The following is a 23,488-nucleotide window of genomic DNA, read 5'->3' on the forward strand; positions in this document are numbered from 1 at the left end:
AATGAACATAGTCTGCCTTCACTTTCCACAATATATGCATTCATGTAAACAGTATCAGCTAAAGTGAGATTTACTTTCAACAAAAGCCAAAACTAGTGGAAGCATATATAATTTGGGCAAACGTTTTCCAATATGAGCTAGAGGAGCATCTTGTTAGCGAAAAGGGAATTATAGCACTAGTTGTGGCTTCATGACTGCACCATGTTGAAGGTAGAATAAATTTTGAAAAGAGTACAGGACAGTGTTGTTTTCATTAAGTAAAATATCAGTGGATGTAATCCTTTTTGAAGATGAGTACTAATATGCTAGCCTTGAACTTGTGGGTTTGGTAGGAACAATATGGAGGAACATGCCTTGAGCAAATAAAGCTATTGTCCTAAGATGAACAAAGGCTCAGTTAGTGGGAAGAAGAGAGGCTAGATAAAGTAATGTGGGGTGAAATGAGAGTATATGTGCTGTATCAGGATGAGAATGTGCTTTAGGCAATCTTTTCCATTCATAGAAGCAATAACTTTTAATAAGGTCAATTTGGGGCACTATAGGTTATTATTTCTCTTGTTAATTTCTGCTTCATTTTATTAAATTATTATTATTTTTCTACTGTATTTAACACTGAGCACAAGCTCAGAGAGCCTGTTCACTGTACTTCATATATGTGACAATACATTTATACTTATTAAAGTTGCACACATTCACAAGTATAATACAATAACAGTCAATTGTCAACTACTACAACATTATCATTAACATAGCTTAAAACAATATTATTCTTACAGTAACCATCCTTTCCTTGTATTTATCATTTTATTAATATGCCACCTTTATACAGCCACATTTTTTTTCCTTGGGACTTGGGTTTAGGGATGCACTGAAAAAAATGGCATGTCAGATTAAAATAAAAAATATATGTACATCGGTTTCACATAATAAAATTGTTTTTATCAAAAATAATTTGTGCGCTTAATGCACTAAATTAATATATGCTGAAACAACATAATATTTTTGTATAAAATTAATACAATTTTTTCATTCTCTGTTAAATTAATTATGTTAAATGAACATGTCAATAAAACATAATATTTTAATAATTGTTTTATATACTGTACTTAAACTTAAAAAATGCACCTCACTGAGTTACTTAGCTATAACCTTTTTAGGTTTTCAATTATACTTGTTCCAGTATCATTTTATAGTTCATGTTCAAAGTTATTAATAAGAAATAAACAGGTTTGCTTATGCCAAAACTAGTTTTATTTGATAAAAACAATACAAACCAACAAAAATATAAAATATTAGTATTCAAAAGCTGAAATGTACAACAGTTCTACAAGAACACTGCTTCTTTGGCTTTGCCAGATGCCTTGACCAATGTATATTTAAATATGAACACCTTAGAGCGTTATATTATAAAATACATTTATTTATATTTATGTAGCTGTATATTGCTGCTCGGCACTTTCTTTCACTTTTTTTTTTTTATGTTCAAACGAGCAAATTCGGCAACTGCATTGTATTGTATTCGGGTGTATTATTTATTTGTCTGTACTGTATTAATAGTATTTATCTTGTTGTGCAATATTATGATAATACTAATAAACAGCAATGCTGAAAGTTGCTGAACCATAACGAAAGTCAGAACATTTTTTTTTAAGTACGTAAACGTACCCGTACTAAGCGAGTAAATCTAGACAACTTAATACTGTACTACATTTACTGACTTGTGACGGTAGTTAGTGAGGGTAGTTTGATAAAACATTAAAAGAGAATACAAGGAAAAACACAAAATGAAGTAACATTAACTTGTATGATTAAGTGTTTTAAATGAATATCTGAATATTTCTCGCCTGTGTGCTTTTTTTTTTTTCTTTTTTTTAACTGTTATTTCACTAACTTTTTGGTACTGGCAACAATAACTCAGACCCATAACCTGTTGCTTCTTTGAAAGTCACATGACTTTACCCGCCAAGTTATCCAACCTCCACTGACAGTGAATCCGCTTGGTGCTTATTAATTTCTGGCGAGGACTAAATATAACTATTTTGACTTCTACCTAAATGACTGAAATTAGTATATTGTACATCCCACAAGATTCAATAGATTAAACATGATCGAGTTATGTTCAAAAGTGGAACATAAACAATACATGTAATATAAAGTAAATACTTTTTTGTAAATGTAACAACCTGCCATTTCCCTTTTTTCAGTGTAGTGGCTTTGGTGAACATAATTGTAATTAGTTTTAAATTATTTTTGTTGGAAGAGTAAGTTTACTATAAATATTCATGCATTGTATTAAAAAAAAAACAATTTCACTTTATCTTTAACAAGTTGTTTGTTATGTAAGTACACATTTAAATCATGACATTACATCATTTATAGTTTTTGTAATTGATCACTGCACAAAAGGAATTTTTTTTAGATATGTTGTAAAAGTTGATTCTTTTCCTAAGAAAGTAAATGCATAATAATGAAAAGCATTTCTTTCACTTGACCATAAGCAATTAAATCTTGTTATTTTTACATATTCAACACATTTTCTTCTTTATGTTTAAATTTAGCTCTTCTTAATATTATATTTACTATCAGTGGTGCAAATTCGGAATTCGGTGAGAATGAAGCCAACATCTATAAATATAACTTAAACTAAGTCTGTGTATTGTATTACTGTCACTGTATACCTTAGTTAATGCCTTAATTAGTGAGGTATCTCTTTTCTATACCACATAGCAGTGTAAAAGATCCTGTTACAGCCTGAAGTGCAGTCTGAAATATAACAATTACATTTAAGACATAAAGTAAATAAAGAATGTTGATCTAGACATGTTAAAAGGGCAATTCACTAGTTTACTGAGAATCATTAAACAAATATTTTATATTACTGTTCAGTCTGACTGTCTGTTAAAGCAGACAATATAATTTAATGAACAGCACTTATCCACAGTTAAAACACCTGTCATGTAATCCATTACCTTACTGATCAACAAAGATGTATTCTATTCATCGAAGGCCTCATTGTACTAGTATAATTGCTCTGACAGGTTTTCCTGGTGACTGACCCAGTATTTATACCCCAGCTTTAAAAAAAGAGGATCTTCGCAGATATGTGTGTTAGAAAAAAAAGTAGATGATCAAATTGTAAACTACATACAGTAGAAGAGAATAACTTTTTTTTTCTCTATTGTACCAAAATGGGAAAAGCTTGTACTTGAATCAGATATTTCTCAAACTTCTCAAGAAATCTTATTGGGCTGCTAGTGGGATACTTTTCTATGGCTTGAATATGTGCAGATACAAAACCACTGTTGTCTTCATGAATAAACTGTACGTTTTTCACATAATTTTTGTTTAATTTAATTTTTTTCTGTTTAGATGTTTTAGTGTATATAATTACAGTTAGCTTTTGTTTGAAGTAAAATATGTCAGTTCTAATGTTCTAATGTTAAATTCCTTGACAAATGAAGGTTTTGCTTACAGGAAAAAATAAATAAATAAATAAATGAACTTTTGTGTATTATTGATGAGCTTATATCGCCATCTACTGCAAATCTTGTAGCTCTTTCATAAGGACTTGCAGGGAAAATTCAAACTGTATGTGCATCTTAACTTTATTCATGATGGATTCTCAGTTCTTTCTTTGCAATGTGCCTGATTTGTTGAAATAAAAAAAAACTGCCAAAATAATAACTTGTCTATGAACTAATGTTTTTTCATAATATTTATATTTTTATTGTTTTACATAATGGCATTAACCTAATGCTTAATGCTGAGATAATTTGCCTCTTTTCACTTAATTGCATTAGAAACCTGTGTTAACAGCAGATGTTTTCCACAGGCTTAACTTGTATGAGCTTATAAAGAAAAACAACTTTCAAGGATTTAGCATGGCCCTCATACGTCGCTTTGCCTATGCCATACTGAAATGCCTACAGTTGCTCCACCGTGAGAAGATCATCCACTGTGATCTTAAACCGGTAAGAAAATGTAGTGTACTTCAGATTGTAAAATTCATAGACCTCTTCTTTCTATAGTCACACTCTAAATAAGGAGGAGGAAGAGCAGAAAACTAAAAAAGTAAAAAAAAAAAAAATGTAACTCCAAACATTTCTATTGTTGAAATTGCTAACAGTTGGAAATCCCTTTAAAACTATATCAGCCCTATCAAAATAGTTGTTTATTAAATTATTACACTTTTTTTATAAACTACTGTATGAACAATGTATGTAATATTATAATGGTCTAGAGCTCTTCCTTTTGTCTTTTTATGTTTTGAAAATACCTACACTACTTTTAATGTTTTGCTATTGCAGTAGTGAAGCACTTCCTTTCAGGTAAGCAGGTTATAAGCAAAATAGATGCATTTTTCTCAGCTTACATGTCATTGGTACATAGCACAAAGGAAATTGTTCTTCTCTTTTTTCATGTCTGTAATTATATTGTAATACGGATACTAAGTTTAACATCCTATTCTTCTTTTTAATTAGGAAAATATTCTACTATTCCAGAAGGGACAGGGAACAATTAAAGTGATTGATTTTGGATCAAGCTGCTATGAACACCAAAGAGGTTAGCAACTTTAATATACTGTATGAGATTCGTTAATCTAATCTGAACATTTCTTTATTATTAACAAAAAGTATGTGCATTTCAGCACACGGAATAGCATTGGAAGCTTTTTGTAAGTGGTCCCCATTTCCTGGCTAAGTAACTTCTGTGTATAGCAGTGTTTCTCAACCGTTTCTGTGGTGGAACACTTTTTGTAACCAAAAACATCCAAAGGCACACCATTATTCTACTAACCACAAACATATTATATGTCACACACACACTCAACTGGACAATGGGAAAACATTAAAAAAGCAGCTCCAAGATCAACATTTGTATACACAGCACTTACTGAGCACCTAGATGGCCTCTCCAGGCTGATTTCTCCCTTTGCCCGCCCTTCTGTGCCTCAGAGGCAACTTGTATGCCCACTACCCATCAACCCTGTGAGGCTTGCTAGAGACCACACACCCAGGCAGATAGACTGTAGCAGTCAGGAGACACGTCTAGAGTGCTCTAGGTGCTGTGTCTTCAACATAGCTATCACGGAGCTGCTTTTGTGCCAGCTACTACATGTAGTTCAGTCCTCCTTAGATAGGTCTTGACCGCCTGCAAAGCTTATCTCTCTCAGGTTCAGTCACAGGAACACTACACTATACTACTATTTCCACGGCACACTTGGGTAGCTCTCACAGCACACCACTGTGCCTCATCACACTGATTGGTGTAAAGTTTGAATTACTAGGTTCCTGTGATTTTCTTTCAAGGATATATGTGTCATTTAACTGTCATAAGACCTATGGTCAGATTGGTGAAGTTAAATTTCCATTGACAGAGTGGATGTGTGGGCACATTTGTATGTCCTGTGATGGCGTGACATTCTATCCAGGGCAACTGATTTTTCCTAATACACTACAAAGGGAGAAGCATTTGTGCTATACAATGCAACAGCTAGTAGTTGGATTTAAAATATATTTGATGACACTAAATACTTTTGCAGTATAAAGAAGATAAACCTGCAGCTGTCTATATATATAAGGTCCAATGTTGGATAAATGTGTCAAAATAATATTTTATAAATTAAGCACAATGAATAAATTATTATAGGCAAATGAAGCCCCCTTTCTGTCTCACTGTTTGTGAGTATACAGTGTGCAAACCTTTAGCTGACAAAATGTCTAATTTATTAATTAAACATCTCATAAATGCCACAAGCTAATTTGGCCTGTCAACATTTGGTCCTTGACCATAGTTCAGATGAGACTAATTGACCTACAGTTCTCTGGAGCCTACCTGAAACATGTAATAAAGGGAAAAGGCCAGGTGCCTTCATACCTCTAGTTCCAATATGTTCTGTCTGGGAACTTCACTTTCCTTAAGCAGTCCGGGAGATGTACTGCTTGGGTTCTAATAGTCCACCCTTTTTTCAGAGTTTGTATTTTCACAATATAAGACAATGCATTTAATTAATCAGCAAAAATATAAGTAAATTAATTAATAAGTAATATGTTTATTATACATAGTTTTTTTTTTGTAAAATGAAATTGAAATATTTTCAAATAAAATTATTTTTCATATCATTCACTTTATTTTTTGTGATTTTTTTTAGCTTATATGCTGTACAAATATCCTTTATCGATGTTCAAATCAGTGTTTCTGGCTCAAGGACATATGGAGGCGGTATGCATGCACCCAGTCCTACTGGGAAGCAATGCAGTCTATCACAGACCACACTCTTAGACACACACATACACACACACAAACATAAAACCCTCACCTGCTTTCAACAATCAGTTTAGAGCTACAGTTTCATTTTCTATTAAGGAGAATATAATAACAGAAAAGTCACTCAAATAAACATATGTTTGTTATGAAATTTGTAGTTTTTAACACTGTTGTTATTACATACAAGATGCATAAGTGAATATAGTGTTTACACGTATGCCTCAGTGTCTGCGTTACGGTCTCAGCCTCTAACCCACTGTGTGACACTGGACCAGTTATTTAAACTATGTGTACTGCAATTCTAAAAAAGCTCATTTAGTGAACTGAAATAGTGGTCAATACAGAAATATGTTTTTGATATATCATAAAACTATCCATCCATCCATCCATTATCCAACCCACTATATCCTAACAAAAGGGTCACAGGGGTCTGCTGAAGCCAATACCAGCCAACACAGGGCACAAGGCAGAAAACAAACCCTGGGCAGGGTGCCACACCCCCACACACCAAGCACACACTGGGGACAATTTAGAATTGCCAATGCACCTAACCTGCATGTCTTTGGACTGTGGGAGAAAACCGGAGCACCCGGAAGAAACCCACGCAGACACGGCGAGAACATGCAAACTCCACGCAGGGAGGACCCGGGGTCTCCTAACTGTGAGGCAGCAATGCTACCCACTGTGCCACTGTGCCACCTATCATAAAACCATTTTTTTTATTGTTTTTCTTTTCATTCCAGTCTATACATACATCCAAAGCAGGTTCTATCGTTCTCCAGAGGTGATTCTAGGCCACCCTTATGGTATGGCGATTGATATGTGGAGCTTGGGCTGCATATTGGCTGAACTATACTCTGGTTATCCCCTTTTCCCTGGAGAGAATGAAGGGGAACAGTTAGCTTGTATTATGGAGGTAAGAAATGTTTACTGTACTTTTAGTAGATGACCAAAATTGGTAGAAATATAATTTTTATTAGGAAATTATTTCTGTCTTACTTTTTGCTTCTGAGTCTTTTTGTTGTGGTGTTGTCATCATGCAAGGTGACATACTGCTTGCTGTTACCTGTGCTTTATAGAGGGTGGTCCAGATCTAATTATGCAATTTTCATTACGTTATAACTTATTAAGTTTACACTATTATATAGAAAATTACCCGAAAAATCCTGGACTATCAAGAAATGTGCGAACTGATGCCATGAAGAATCGCCTTTGTGCCGAAGTGGAATCGTCCCTGCATAAATCAAAGTTATCCAGATGATCTGGATCTGTATAATTAGATCTGGACCACCCTGTATTAGCCCTATTATGCAATACAATTTAACTTGAAATGTCAGGTTGACAAACTTAACTGTGAATACTGTTTATTAGTTTACACTAATATAGGGATTTTGAGCTTGCATTACATATACTGTAAAAGCTATATAATGAACAATATAAGTTTTAACTTTATTGGCCCAGTATGAGTGAGCATGGATGATGTAATTCAGGACTTGCTAAACTTAAAGATCCTAAACAGTCTTGTGGCCTTCCACATAAAAGGCTGTACTTTACAAAAAAGGACATGTGAACTGTAAGATTATTTTCTTTTTAAAATTGTTTATTGACAAGAGATTGAAAAAATATAAAGGATGCCTCAAAAAGGCAGTCAAAAAGAACAAAATCCAAAGCCATAATCCAATGGACAGAAACTTTAAACAAGAGCAGCTATGCAAAAAGAAACAAAATACAAAAATCTTCACTACAATTTGAATTGAATTAAACAGGCAGAAGCTGATGCATATCTTAGGCCTTATATAGGCTGAGGGGAGTCACAGCTGCAACACCTGGGATGTTGGCCACTTTAGTTCAGTATATATGAAGTAAGCAACATAATTAACAGAATTAATATTAGAACACAAATTAAAATTAATAAACAAGAAATTACTAAAGGCATTAAAATAGAAACATATTCAATACCATAAAACAATATATAATTTATCAAAAATAACAAAACAAACAAACAGAAAAGAAACTATAGCCAGGGTATATGCATGAGTGTGCCCTGCAGTTGACAGGTACTGTAGGTAACTGGGTTCCAGCAACAACTAGCAACTATATTTGAACCTTAAACATCAGTAACAGTACACATGAATGTAAGGGCAAGAAAGAAGCCTACTGTATAAAATCAGGATCTACAGGTGCATCTCAATAAATTAGAATATCATTGAAAAGTTAATTTATTTCAGTAATTCAAATAAAAAAGTGAAACTCATATATTATATAGATTTATTACACACAGAGTGATATATTTCAAGCATTTACTTCTTTTCATTTTGCTGATTATGGCCTACAGGTAATGAAAACACAAAATTGAGTATCTTAGAAAATTAGAATATTACATAAGAGCAATAAAAAAAAAGATTTTTAATACAGAAATGTTGGCCTACTGAAAAGTATGTCCATGTACAAACTCAATTTGTGGTCGGGGCTCCTTTTGCATGAATGACTGCATCAATGTGGCGTGGCATGAAGGCAATCAGCCTGTGTTACTGGTGATGTGTTATGGAAGCCCAGGAAGCTTTGATAGCGGCCTTCAGCTCGTCTGCATTGTTGGGTCTGGTGTCTGTCATCTTCCTCTTGATAGATTCTCTATGGGGTTTAGGTCAGGCAAGTTTGCTGCCCAATCAAGCACATTGATACTATGGTCATTGAGCCAGGTAATGGTACTTTTGGCAGTGTGGGCAGGTGCCAAGTCCTGCTGGAAAATGAAATCAGCATCTCCATAAAGCTTGTCAGCAGAGGGAAGCATGAAGTGCTCTAAAATTTCCTGGTAGATGGCTGTGCTGACTTTGGACTTGATAAAACACAGTGGACCTACACCAGCAGATGACATACAGTAGCTCCCCAAATCATCACTGACTATGGAAACTTCACACTGGACCTCAAGCAACTTGGATTCCGTGCCTCTCCACTCTTCCTCCAAACTCTGGGACCTTGATTTCTAAATGAAATGCAAAATTTACTTTCATCTGAAAAGAGGACTTTGGGCCACTGAGCAACAGTCCAGTCCATTTTCTCCTTAGCCCAAGTAAAACGCTTCTAACATTGTCTCTGGTTCAGGAGTGGCTTGACACAAGAAATGCAACAGTTGTAGCCCATGTCCCAGATATGTCTGTGTGTGGTGGCTGTTGAAGCACTGACTCCAGCTGCAGTCCACTCCTTATGAATCTCCCCAAAAATGTATGGGGTGTGCTTTACAATCCTCTCAAGGCTGTGGTTATCCCTATTGCTTGTGCACCTTTTTCTGCCACATTTTTTCTTCCACTCAACTTTCCATTAATATGCTTGGATACAGCACTCTTCTGGACAACTGTCAAATCAGCAGTCTTCCCCATGATTGTGTGGCATACTGAACCAGATTAAGAGACAATTTAAAGGCTCAGGACACCTTTGCAGGTGTTTTGGGTTAATTAGCTGAGTAGAGTGTGACACCATGAGTCTACAATATTTAACTTTTTCACAATACTGTATTCTAATTTTCTGAGATACAGAATTTTGGGTTTTCATTAGCTATAATCCATAATCAGCAAAATGATAAGAAAGAAATGCTTGAAATTTTGGGTTTTCATTAGCTATAAGCCATAATCAGCAAAATGAAAAGAAATAAACGCTTGAAATATATCACTCTGTGTGTAATCTATACTAATAAAAGGCAAAGCCCTCACTGACTGACTGACTCATCACTAATTCTCCAACTTCCCATGTAGGTAGAAAGCTGAAATTTGGCAGGCTTATTCCTTACAGCTTACTTACAAAAGTTAAGCAGGTTTCATTTTGAAATTCTACTAGTAACAGTCATAACGGTTGATAACGTTCGACAACGTCCGCCATGTTGAACTTTCTTATTTATGGCCCCATCCTCACAAAATTTGGTAGGCAGCTTCCCTGCGCTAACCAAAACCGATGTACTTACTTATTTCGCTGGTATGATGCCACTGTCGGCCGCCATATTGAACTTTCCAACGTCACCAATTTTCAGACTTCCCGTGTAGGTAGAAGGCTGACCCCATCTTCACGAAATTTGGTAGGTGGCTTCCCTGCGCTAACCAAAACCGATGTACGTACTTATTTCGGTGGTATGACGCCACTGTCGGCCACCATATTGAATTTTCAAAATGTCACTAATTCTCCAACTTCCCATGTAGGTAGAAGGCTGAAATTTGGGAGGCCCATTCCTTACAGCTTACTTACAAAAGTTAAGCAGGTTTCATTTCAAAATTCTACACATAACGGTCAACAACGTCCGCCATATTGACCTTTCTTATTCATGGCCCCATCTTCACGAAATTTGGTAGGCAGCTTCCCTGCGCTAACCGAAACCGATGTACATACTTATTTCGGTGGTATGACGCCACTGTCAGCCGCCATATTGAACTTTCCAACGTCACTAATTCTCCAACTTCCCGTGTAGGTAGAAGGCTGAAATTTGGCAGGCTCATTCCTTACAGCTTACTTACAAAAGTTAAGCAGGTTTCATTTTGAAATTCTACGCATAATGGTCATAACGGTCAACAACGTCCGCCATGTTGAACTTTCTTATTTATGGCCCCTTGAACTTTCTTATTTATGGCCCTATCTTCTCGAAATTTGGTAGGCGGCTTCCCTGCACTAACCGAAACCAATGTACGCACTTATTTCGGTGGTATGATGCCACTGTCGGCCACCATATTGAATTTTCAACAGTCTTTGTTACTTATGGGCCCATCTTCAAGAAATTTGGTACACGGGTTCCCAACGCTAACTGAATCCTACTTATGTACATATATATGTCCATAGCCTGCAGCTCGGTCACCGTGTGAGGTAGCGTTGGGTCCCCCATCCCAACGCCTCCCACGTTGTTGGCTGCCTGCCTATATAAGACCGTCCATCGCTCCGGTCTCTACATTCCCTTCCTTGCTTCGCCACGGGATTCACGTCTCCCTACTGATAGCTACAGCCTTTTTGTTTAATCCACGGCTTCTCCGCTGTTTTATTGTTTGTTTATTACAATTATAGTTATTGTATAGGTATTTTAGACTTACTTTACATTTCTCAGGTACCCATTTCCTTTATCATTCCAACCCCCATTACCATGTCTATCGAGGTGATCACTATCGATCAAAGAACTGTCACTTACCGAGTGGTTTCCATGCCCAGAGATGGCACCTACCTTTTCCATTCTGTTTGTTACATATTGCACAGCCATATCAGGCTCACTCTTGGTATCCGGAGGAACATTGTGTCTTATGTATTGAATGACTGGGACAGGTTCAAGGTGTGGACTGATGATAGTACAGGAGATAATTATACTACACAGGAGCACTATAAGAATGAAATGCTTAAGCCCTTCACCTATGGTTCTGCATGTGAGTTGATGGCCGCCGCTGAATTGTTCGGTTGTCGCTTTCAAGTGTACTGAAATAGCCAAATATTTTACACCTTTCGACAACTGCCAATGCCTCTTAAACATCTTAGATTCACAGGTGATGATTTCAGTAGTGGACACTTTGATGTTTATGAATGTTTAAACTCTCAAAAGCTGGATGTAGTTTTATCGATGAATCCGGTTGTGTGCTTACAACGCTTGACAGATGCCGAATGTCACTTCAACACAACAAATCCTGTAAATACTGTCGAAATTGAAACAAACCATGAAACTCAAACCGATTATGACAGCAGCAATCCAAGCTGTCAGATTTGAGACAAGATTACTGTTCACATGGCCAACTGTAAGTTGCATGCTCAAGAGTAAGCTCAGCGCACAGCTTGGTCATGTTACAACTGGAGGGCCGAACTGACAACATGGTATACAAAGAGATCCTTAACAAATAATTATTGGCATATTTTCCCTCAGTTTAAAAAGGTTTAATTTTCTTCTTAATAAAAATTTTAATGCAGTACTTTGGCGCTGCGAAGCGCGGGTATTTTGCTATATATATATATATATATATAAGACAGCAACACTCATAACAGTGACAAAACAATTACATTGACAATCATGTTACGTTATTTTTAAAATGTTTCCTTTTCTTTTTCATAACTTCTTTAACACACTACTTCTCCGCTGCGAAGCGTGGGTATTTTGCTAGTGAATTAATATATGAGGTTCACTTTTTGAATTGAATTACTGAAATAAATTAACTTTTCAATGATAGTCTACATTATTGAGATTGAGTATTGTGCAATTTGCTCTTACCATAAATTATCATTATCATTTTCATTACGCTTTACCTGGTGAGGATGATGATAGAAATATTCTGAGAAAGACCAACCTTTCTTCCTTGTTTTCAACAACTTCCTCCACCACTTCTTTCGGAATAATTAGACACTCCCAGGTCAAGACAGGAGATATAATACCCTTGCCCTGGGTCTGCTCCTTGGTCTTTTGCTAGTGGGCTAAACCTGGCAATCCTTCGGAAGAAGGTGTCCTAGTGGCATCTCAAATAAATGTCAAAGCCACCTTGGCTGGCTCCTTTTGATCTGGAGAAGCAGGGGTTCTTCTCTGAAGTCCTTCCACATTGCTGAACTCTTCAATCTCAGGAAGAGTGAGCACAGCAACCTTGTGCATGAACTTAATTTCAACCACTTGTATTTGCAATCTCTTTCTTTCAATCACAACCCAGAACTCATAACCATAGGTTATGATGGGGATGTAGACCTATGTAAAACAACTGTCTTAGCTGCCTCCTTGTAAAGTTCATAAAGCTGTTGCTGCTACATTATCTCATTGGTCAATCACACTTTCCCCTCTAATTTCGGTTGTGAGTAAGACTACTGAATACTGTGATGTACTTGAATTCCTATAGTTGGGACAGGTGCCCAGTAACTAGATGGAAAAAAAACACTGTTTTCTGGGAGAGAATCACGACCTCAGATTTGGAGGTGCTAATTCTCATCCAAACCGCATTACACTCAGGTGGAAACAGTTCTGGTGCACACTAGAAATAACAGTCCAATGAGTTTGAGAGGACAACATCATGTGCAAACAACAGAAAGGAAATTCTTGGGATCTCAGACTGAATACTTTCCAAACTTCAACTGGGCTCAGATATCCTGTGCATGAAAATAATGAACAGGAAAGGAGACAGGATGCATCCTGACTAAATGGTCTTAACACCAAGTATGCAAATACAGCTCTCACTTTGTAAATGCAGACACCAAATTGTATGTTGTGGCAGCCTCATAACCCCATATTATTATAACATCTTTCACAAGGTAGTATGGAGTATATAAGCTTTTTCCAAATCCACAAAGCACATTTAGATAAGACTAGCAAGGTCCAATGTTTGACAGCCAAAATGAAGCCTCTGGAATGTGAAGTTTAACTGTAAGATAGAGTCTCAGTTTTAGTACTCTGACTTTCGCATAGAAGCAGAGGAGTGTGATTTCCTCAGTAAATGGTACACAGTCTCTTTCCCCCCTAAATTCAAAGAGGGGACCACATCCAGATCTGCCAGTTCTGAGGCACTGTTTCTGCATTAATGAAAAATTGAAGATATAAGTTAGCTAAAACAGATCCACAATATTCAATGCTTTCATCATTTCTCATCCACCCTTTGTTGTCTTGCATTTATGGAGGGTTTTAATCACTGAAGTAACTTCAGCCACAAAAATAGATTTTACCACAGACAATGCACCTTGTACTGCCCTTTCTAGAGGAATCTGCCAGAAAAAGAAGTATCTATAATTGATCCTGCTCGATATTCTAGCTGTATTAAAGAGAACACCTCCAGTAAGAGGGATACTATGATTCACTCTTGGAGCCAGACCTGGAATTAGTGTTCACCAATGAGCACCTTATAGCTAGGTGACTCATGTAGCCTTATCAGGCTTAGCCTGAATTTTGTGTCATGGTGAAGGGTGAGGTTCAGATGCAGTGTCAATTAGGAGACAAGAAAGAATGGGGCAACCCAGTTATGCTAGACATTGGCAATAGAATTTGGTGCTTGGGTTGTAGAAAATATCTCCCCTGGCATGGAAGAGGTGAAACTCATACAGGAGGTTTAAAAAAGCCTAGATATTGCCCGACATACCTCTAAACAGAGTGTTGATACTGGAAACAAATATCTTGCTCAAGAGTGGTCTTTCACCTTTACTGGCATTGCCTCACAAGATAGGTCCTGGGTTGCTGTAGAGATATTCACAAGCTCCTGGCAGAATGCTGTTTAGTTAGAGTTTGCTCCTGTGGACAAAAAAGACTCCTCAATATGACTACAATTTGGAGAGAGGAAAATTTTGACTGATCTTTGTTTGTATACACCAAATAAGTATTCAGAGTGTTTGGTATTTTTGGAGACATTGGATTTGATGCTTAAAAGAATACCATCTACTGACTTTCTAGTGCTACTGGGAAACTTACATTCCTGGATGGATCTGATTGGGAGGAATCATCTGCCTGATATGAATGTAATGAATTCAGATTTGAGTTGTTCCAGAGTCTTGTGCTAGTCATGGATTGTTCATATCAAATATCATGTTTGAACACAAAGATGCTTAGTGTACATGCTACCAGAGCACCTTAGGCCATGGGTCATCTGATGTGAGATAAAATGTTCTGGACATTTGAGTAAAAAGATGTGCTGAGCTGTCAGTTGATCACCACTTTGTGTTGGCCTGGCTCAGACAAACAGAGCATCCAGTGGACAAATGTTAGAGACCCAAATTGGTAAAGAGGGTGTTTTGGGAGTGTTAAATAGAGTCCATCTGTGCAGCATTAGCAAAATGATGTCTAGATTTGACTGAGAGGTCCTCACAGACCAAAATGGTGGCTGCCATGGAAGTAACCAAAGTGAAGCCTCATGTGTGAGTGGAAAATGGTGAGGCAATGGAGAATTAGTTTCAGGTGGTCTAAAAGATGTTCTTTTCATAAATCTTTACTCTTATTGACAGATGAGTGACTGCATGAAATGAAGTGTTAGCTTTGCATATAATAAAATTTGGGTTTAGACACATTTTGAAAATGGGGTGTGCTTTTCTATTAATAAATGAGTAAAATGATTTCCATTTTTTTCTAAAAAATACTGCACATGGCTATTATTTTCTTAGCTAAACCTTAAATGATATATTACAGGTGCTTGGACTTCCACCTGACGACTTTGTTCAGACAGCATCAAGAAAACGTTTGTTTTTTGGTAAGAAATAAACAATAAAAAGTAATAATGTACATTAAAGTTTCCTTCTTTAAGTTTACTATAAGGGTTGCACAGTTTGGCTTTAAAATATTTAGGGCATATCAACACATTCCATTCAGCAATGCTTACAATTTACTTAAGGGGTGGTTAAAGTAATACTTATGCAAGAAACATAATTGCACCACTTAAAGCTTGCTTCAGGGTGTAAACAGGTTAACATGGTTTATTTTGTCAGTATTTCAGTAATACAAAACATGACCTTTGGGCAATAAAAAAAAGGTAAACATCTGTTTGAGGGAAGTGTTTTCATCTTTGAAATTACATATTGTTACAGATTCTAAAGGTTTTCCAAGAAATGTTACTAACAGCAAAGGCAGAAAAAGGAAACCTAATTCTAGAGACCTTGCTACTGTTCTGAAAATAAATGATCCTCTATTCCTTGACTTCTTGAAAGGATGTCTGATGTGAGTATAATGTAAAAAAAAACTATTTCATTTTAAAATTTATGTATAAAGAAAAGCTTCTCTCCAAATCTGTATTGTTAAGAACTGCTGATGTATTATATTGATAATGACTGATTATCAAAATAAAGTTTATAAGTGGCTAGTTTTATGGTGTAAGAAATGTGTACAAATGTTTTTGGAAAGATGACCAAAATTAATTCCTCCTTAAATCCCACTTGGTTTACATTTAATTGCATGAAACTGAAGCTAGTACAACTAGGAAAGATGAAGAAGAGATTGTGTGCTTTATTATAAATATTATTCTATATTCTATAAATATTATTCTATATTATTCTTGACAGTGGTAACATTGCAACATAGTACAGTGAGGCTCTGGGGAGAATTTTGATATCTTCTAAAAAAAATATAGAATTGTTTACCATCAGCTGAAAAGGCACATTTCACATGGCCAGGAAGAAGGAGAAACATGTTAAGTGTAGCGTGTAGGATTTTGAAATAACATAAAGACATATCTGTTATTTTCAGTAATAAAGTAATCAGTAACAAGGCAATAGCTATAGAGAACATGTAGATATTCCCCTCATTCCTCTCCTTTTCTAATGCTGATTAGAAGTTGCCCATGTTTTCATCACATCCTGCTTCAATTTTTGTAACTACCTACTGGTAGATGCCCCTTCAGCTCTTCTTTCACAGCTTTAGTTGATTCAAAACTCTTCTGCATGTGTCCTTACACAAACCAGCAACAGCGAGCACATAACACCTATCCTTTCTTTGCCTGAACCGTCTCTCTGTGTCTTACAGGATTGAATATAAAATTATATTAATAACCTACAAAGCTTCAAATGACCTCACACCGGACTACATCGGTGATGTTCTCCATTGCTATGCTTCTGTTCACCCATTAAGGTCCACTAATTCTGACACTCTTCTTGTGACCCACACTAACCTGCACTTTATGGGTGGCAGGGCCTTCAGCTGTTTAGCGCCCAGACTTTGCAATGACCTCCTGAAACTAATTAGATCAGCTGATTCAATTCATTCTTTTAAAAAACAACTTAAAACTAATCTGTTCAGGAAGCACCAAAGGGGCACAGGTCAAAGTACCACTCAGGAAACACTAGAACCAGGTAAAAGAGACACAAAAACAGAGTTCAAAAATTGCAGTCAAAAAGGACAAATAGTCAAGAACCTTAACAACAAAAAACATTACCAAAGTAGGTATGCAGAAGTAGTGGCTTCTTTTGACTAAAACTAGGATAATGAATGTGCTGCATTCTGATATAAAATATGCTTGTGGAAGTGTGGTTATGTGCCACAATGTTTGCATCATGTGACCAAAAATAACCACTCAAGCCACAAACAACCTCACCAGAAAGCTACTGAAGAGCAAAACAAACGTACTGGTAAAAAAAAACTCATCAGAATCAAAACATTACAAAATGCTGAGCTCAGAATTAAGACACTGACACACAAACATACAGTATACAGTACTTCCAATTATATGAGTGAAGGGAAAGTTAATGTTAACAACTTCCATGTCAGTTTTCAGAATTAACCACTCTTTGTATACTATGTGAGGATTTAAATATTAATCGCAATACATAACCTTTCCCAAAGAACTATACTAGCTACCTATCTGTTCACTCTGTATAGATCAGATATCAAATGCAATGACACCCTTAGAAGCATTTAGACAACTCCGCCATCATGGGATATATAAATGAAGTGTAAGAGGAGAAATACAGAGACCAGTGGATGACTTAATTAAGTGGTGCAGATTGAACCATGTGTAGTTCATCATAAGTAAAGCCAAGAAGATAGTGGTAGAATTAAAAAAAAATCATTGTTTCCTTAACTCCAGTCTTTATCCAGGAAGTAAAGGTTTAAGTAGTCCAAGTATGTAAGTAAAATATCTAAGATGTCTTTGGAAGAAATTTGAAATGTGCTCCAAACAATAAGCTATATATAAAAAAGGGCAAAGGTCAACTGTATTTCCGGAAGGTGACTTGGGTCATTTGGCTTGGGTAAAACATTTATGCTTATGTTGTCACTCTGAGGTTTCAAGTATACTCTTTTATGCAGTGGTATGTTTTTAAGCAATCGCATGAGATAACAGAAGATGCCAGCAGATGAAGCAAGCTAGTCAGAAGGGTACCTCTGTTGTGGGCACTAGCCTAGACTCTCTAGTGTAATTCAAACTGAAAGGATTTTGTGTAAGCTGTAGGCTACCATGAGTGGTGTCACATGCCTTCTACATGACATCCTGGTGAACCTGTTGAACACCTTCAGCACAAGGTTAGATTTTACTACGGGACTCCAGGAAGTAAGTGATACAGGAGGTGTTTTTTTTTTGTAGTCTGCTGTCAGACTTCTTCTGACTAAAAATATTTTTCTGGCATTCCAATTAGGTGTGCTATCGATTAAAAATGTAATCACACAATTGTAATTTTTAAAATCAACTGCATATTAATAAAAATTTGACACATTTCCTTAAAGCATATAAATAGTTTTCAATAAAGCAGAAACATTATTAATTTCTAATGCAAAACTGTAGTAATAAAAATTTGCCTGTGCATATTAAGTTATTTCAGTTAGTTTATTGAACAGTCTTCTGTAATAGAAACAATTGAATAAACAGTTAAACACTTATCAGTCAACACAATGAGCCAAATCACAATGCAGATTAGTCTATAGCACCTTGAATGGTTCTGTCAATAATTCTCTCTTAAAAAACAATATGAAGATCGAAAATAAGACATTATTTATTTTCTTAGTATTAGTATCTGTTATTTTTTTTAAGAAGACCACTTTTATTAACAACATATTCAGGTACAGTTACATTATTCATTAATTTAAAAAGTAACTAAATATGTTGTTTTATAAAATGTAATTTGTTACAAATAGAGCGTTACTTTTGTGTTGCCTTTCCTTCTAGCAGAGAAGTAAAACTCATACTCATATTAATTTCCTTGAACAAAGAGAAAACAGAATATTGCAACATTAATTATTACTTCCAGATCAAGATGATAATATAAAGCAGGATTCAATGCTATTCATTTTATTGTTCAGCATTTTGAATTTCTTATTTTAAGCCTTTGTTATTTCTTAGGATGTCAGTTCTAGCATTGGATAGTAGAAGGATATTATCTACAATAAAGCTTATTTTAAAATTAATTGTAGTGGTCAGCTATTTATCAGATAAAAAATTTGTTTAATCCTTTATGTGCTGTTAAGTAAATAACATCTATCCCCTTTCCAATCTCAACATAACCCTCCAAAGATTCAAGGACTGAACACTAGCTGCTATGCCACCAGATCACACATTTTCAACATATTCTATAGCAAATAACTGGTTTAAAACTAAACTGACACTTTATTATTAGGTTCCTATTATTAGTTTCCTATTACTGGGATTGCACACAGCACACTCTTCTGATTGGATCTACATATCATACAACCCTGGAAAAGAGTGGCATACCACACAAAAAATGTGATCACTGGATCCCTGTGACCCTAAACTGGGCAGATTAAGTGTACCATTCTAGATATGCAGGATTAAATGGCCACCTGTAACTTTTGTTCATTTTTTTTTTACCTGATTACATGACACACATGTTTTAAACCTCTTCATTACTAGCTGTCACCAGATGATGGGAGTGCACAATGCCACAGCCCTGGGAGGCAACATTTTTGGGAAAAAAAGGCAATACTTCAGCAAAATAACATAGTTATTCCATTGTTATTATCATTAACAACATGTAAAGCATAGCCAGATTATCCGGATTACATTAATGCATTTAGGTTTTGTGTTACAAAATGTAATCACAGAAATTTTTAATGTTTTATTCTCACATGTTAACGGTGATTAATCAGCTCCCTAATTTCAATATTTTAATATAAACATCTATTTATACAATTTTTACTATTTATATTTAAACATTAAAGTATCTGTCTGTCTATCCAACATACCAGTGATAATTTCATGACAATGCAATTATTAATAATACTAATCTATTTATTAAGCTTCTCTCAGTTGTTGTTTAAAGCATCAGTCCTCATATTTGCAGTGCAATGTCCCTAAAAATGATACTACCACTTGTATATTCATAATTTGTTAACTCCATGTATCTAAAAGATGTATTTCTTTGCAGGTGGGATCCACTGCAGCGTCTGACACCTGATGAAGCTATGCAGCATGAATGGATACAAGAACTACGATCTAACAAAGGTCGTTCTAAAACACGTGCTGCAAGAAAGGGGCCAGATGATGTGACTCCAGTTTTTGACAACAGTTTTGACAAACTCTACAGGAAGACCTCAGTGGCCAGAAAAGGTTAAATTTGTCTTAAAAAATATTGTGACTGTCTTCTGTAACATAATAAAACAATTATAATTTATATTTGCTTGTTTAGGATTAACAGACATAATGAAAAAGTAGTTGAGGCTTCCAAATGGACCATAAAGGCAGGCCAGGACCTTTACTTCCAAGTCCAGATAAAGCTTAGGCATTACTAGGACCAAAAATGGAGAAACTGGATTCTCAAAAATAAACTTTATTGTTCCAAAATGCCTTACAAGATGGAGGAACCATGGAAAACACTGGCTTGTGGCCCAAAGGGCAACACAGTCATTTAAAAACAGAAAATATTTATCTGAGAAAAAGAATAATAAAAGCATGCTCAAAACAACAAAACAGTTGCCATCAAGGCACTCCTAAGGCAAACAAGTCCCAGTATACAATCCAAATATTCAAGATCCAAAACCAGAGCAGAAAGTAAGCAAGAACCATAATATCCAAACAAAATAAACACAATTCTTACAAAACTTCAAATGACTTTAAAGAAATTGCTGCTATTTATCTCAAAATACATAGCCAGGGAGGAGGTCTCAGCACCAGTGACATCAGAGAGGTCCTGCCTCTTGGGGCTCTAACCATAAAGCACAAAGAATGGAGGCATAAGAGCATAAGACAGTACATAATTACAAACATAACAAATAATGCATATATACTTGAAAAGTAATAATTCAAAAATAACAATGAAACAAAAAATAAGTAACAAAAGAGTATAACATAACAGTATAATTAATGTCTTTTACTGACCGACCTACTGCCTACTTTCTGTAAGCTGTTAAGGTCTTAACGACCATTCCACAGGTGCATGTTAATTAATTGATTATGGTTAATTGAACATGCATGAAAAACATTGTTTAAACCTTTTACAATGAAGATCTGTAAATTTATTTGGATTTTAAAAACATTATTGTTGAAATACACAGTCCTGAAAAAGGGACGTTTCTTTTTTTGCTGAGTAATATATATATATATATATCGCATCCAGGGCCCGCAACAAGGCAAATACCTCAGGCAGTGTTTTGGTCAGGGCAGCATTTTCGTGTACATTTTTTTTTTTACCATTACAAAACATTATACTGTAATGATCTGGCTGGAGACTCAAAGGGCCACAGCACTGTGCTATTGAAACACCACAGTGGGATAGTGGGAAGTCCCAGAAGAAAGGATGGAAAGTGCCAGAAGTTATGCTCATTTTGTCTGTACTAGAGATGAAAAGAAGCAGAACACATTGTGCAGTAGCAACATATGTGGGGATGAGAAGGAGCAGCATGGTGTGCGGGAACAGCACAGACTAAACAATCTAGTAGGAGGGAACGGGAGTCAAAAAGCAGTGTGCTTCGCGTAAGATGAAGAGTGTAAAGGAGTTGAACAAGTCCAATTGCAAGTAAAAAAGTTGAGGCGTCTCCCACACAATCAATAAAAGCTCATCAGTTTCAAACTCCTGAAACATATACTGGTGTTGTTCCTCCCTGACTGATTGAAGGTGTTAAAATACAAATAAGTTAAGTATGTACGTAAAGAATTATATACACATCCAGTATCATATTCATATTCTACCTTTAAAAATTGTGAGAAATAAAATTATATTTAAAAGTTTCAAATTTTACTAAAAAAATTACATTCTCTCCTTTTTATGATGACATGTTTCTGTAAGAACATTAAATAACTGTCATATCACATACGTGCAGAATACTTTTCTTTGAGTGACACTAAAACCAAAATAAACCTCTAGTACCTCTGCATGTAACTTGCAAGTCTGCTGGCCAGATTACAGTGCTTACTGCCTCAATATAATGATAAAATTGTACGAAATAGAAGTGTATTGATTATCTCTACCCTTTTTTCCAGTTTGCAGTATATTTGCTAATTTACGCAAAGAACACAACATAACCATCCAAGTAATGCATGGTGTCAGTTTTTAAGCAAGATAGCTGCTACAGAAAACTTTTTTACCATGCCAGGAGTAGGTGTAGGTACAGCAGAGTTTTCTAACCTTTTTTTCTGTGGTGGCACAATTTTTGTAACCCAAAAAATCCCAAGGCACACCACAGTTCTACCAACTATAAAAGCATTAAATCTCTTAGATGTGCTAAACTACCCGAATAGGCAGGACTGTCAGAGATGCTGGAAAAAAAAAAACAGCTTGGAGGTTGTCATTCACAAACACAGCACTTTGTGAGCACTTTGGATGCATTTTTCCAGCTGCTTCATTCCTTTGCCCACACATATAGGCAGTCCTATGCTACACACCTTTTAAAAACACAAAATATAATTATAAAGTCATTGATGGTGACAATTGAGGTTGACATTTGTGGAATTTTAAGACAATTTTAATGTATGCCCTTTTAAGAGAGTCTTATTTCAATTAAGTCAGTCTTTAGCAGTGCATTCAAAGTCTACAGTCGTTTCAGTCATTTCATTTCACTTGGTCTGTGTCTCATATGCCATACCAATTTGAGAATTAATTAATTGGACTTGTTTTCTTATTGCCTTCTTTTCAACTTGCCTTTTAGGAAGGCGCTCCAATACAGTTTGTACTTGCTCAAGTAATATTTTTTTTTAAAAGTTCAGGTTTCAGGTCATTGTTTAAGTTTAAACTATGCCATTAAATTTTTTTAATTCTTTTTTATTGATACTACATTAATTTTGTGATTCAATGTATATTTTCTTCATGATTTATGTATTTATTTTATAATCGTGTGTTTTAATGTTAAATGTGAGTAATACAGTTATGCAATTAATTAGTTCATTTTTTAATTGATTCCAATCCCCAATATATATACATAGCAGTATGCTGGAAAATAAGTTAATGTCTGAAAAATAAATGTCAAGAATCAATAAGGTGCTAAGGTGTCCATTGCTGATTTCAATGAACACATCATTAATCATTAATTACTGTATATGTTTGCCGCCCAATAACTCATTTAACTGTTGATTGTATCAAAAACCTGTTCCTATTGCTTGTTGTTTGTCCTTCTCCACTTATAAGTCCATTTGGGAGTACACCAAACAGCTGTTAATTAATTAGGAGGGATTGTGACAGCCAAGGCTGTCTGAAAGACATTTAAAGATTTTGGTCCAAAATTATGTTAATTTGGTGAACACCTAAAACATATCGCCCAGAACAAAATAAGGTGGGAACTTGATTGCAGCGTTTGCAGGTTTGCAGTTTTAAACAAGACAGATGTGGTCAGTATATAATTTTAAGTTGAATAATTGTATGCTTTGCGCATATAGAGCTCGAGTGAATT

At 35.5% G+C, this 23,488-nt stretch overlaps 1 protein-coding gene across 1 annotated transcript in view; it reads left to right on the forward strand.

The window, feature by feature from the left end:
* The window catches only part of dyrk4 (dual-specificity tyrosine-(Y)-phosphorylation regulated kinase 4), a 45,662-nt gene that overhangs the window by 15,493 nt on the left and 6,681 nt on the right, over positions 1 to 23,488 (forward strand). The window contains exons 6-11 of the mRNA XM_039760567.1: positions 3,833 to 3,971; positions 4,482 to 4,563; positions 7,011 to 7,183; positions 15,359 to 15,419; positions 15,754 to 15,883; positions 20,035 to 20,216. Coding sequence (XP_039616501.1) covers positions 3,833 to 3,971; positions 4,482 to 4,563; positions 7,011 to 7,183; positions 15,359 to 15,419; positions 15,754 to 15,883; positions 20,035 to 20,216 — 767 coding nt within the window. The remainder of the gene's footprint in view (positions 1 to 3,832; positions 3,972 to 4,481; positions 4,564 to 7,010; positions 7,184 to 15,358; positions 15,420 to 15,753; positions 15,884 to 20,034; positions 20,217 to 23,488) is intronic.

Source organism: Polypterus senegalus, chromosome 8 (genome assembly GCF_016835505.1).
Source record: "Polypterus senegalus isolate Bchr_013 chromosome 8, ASM1683550v1, whole genome shotgun sequence".
Classification (NCBI taxonomy): Eukaryota; Metazoa; Chordata; class Cladistia; order Polypteriformes; family Polypteridae; genus Polypterus; species Polypterus senegalus.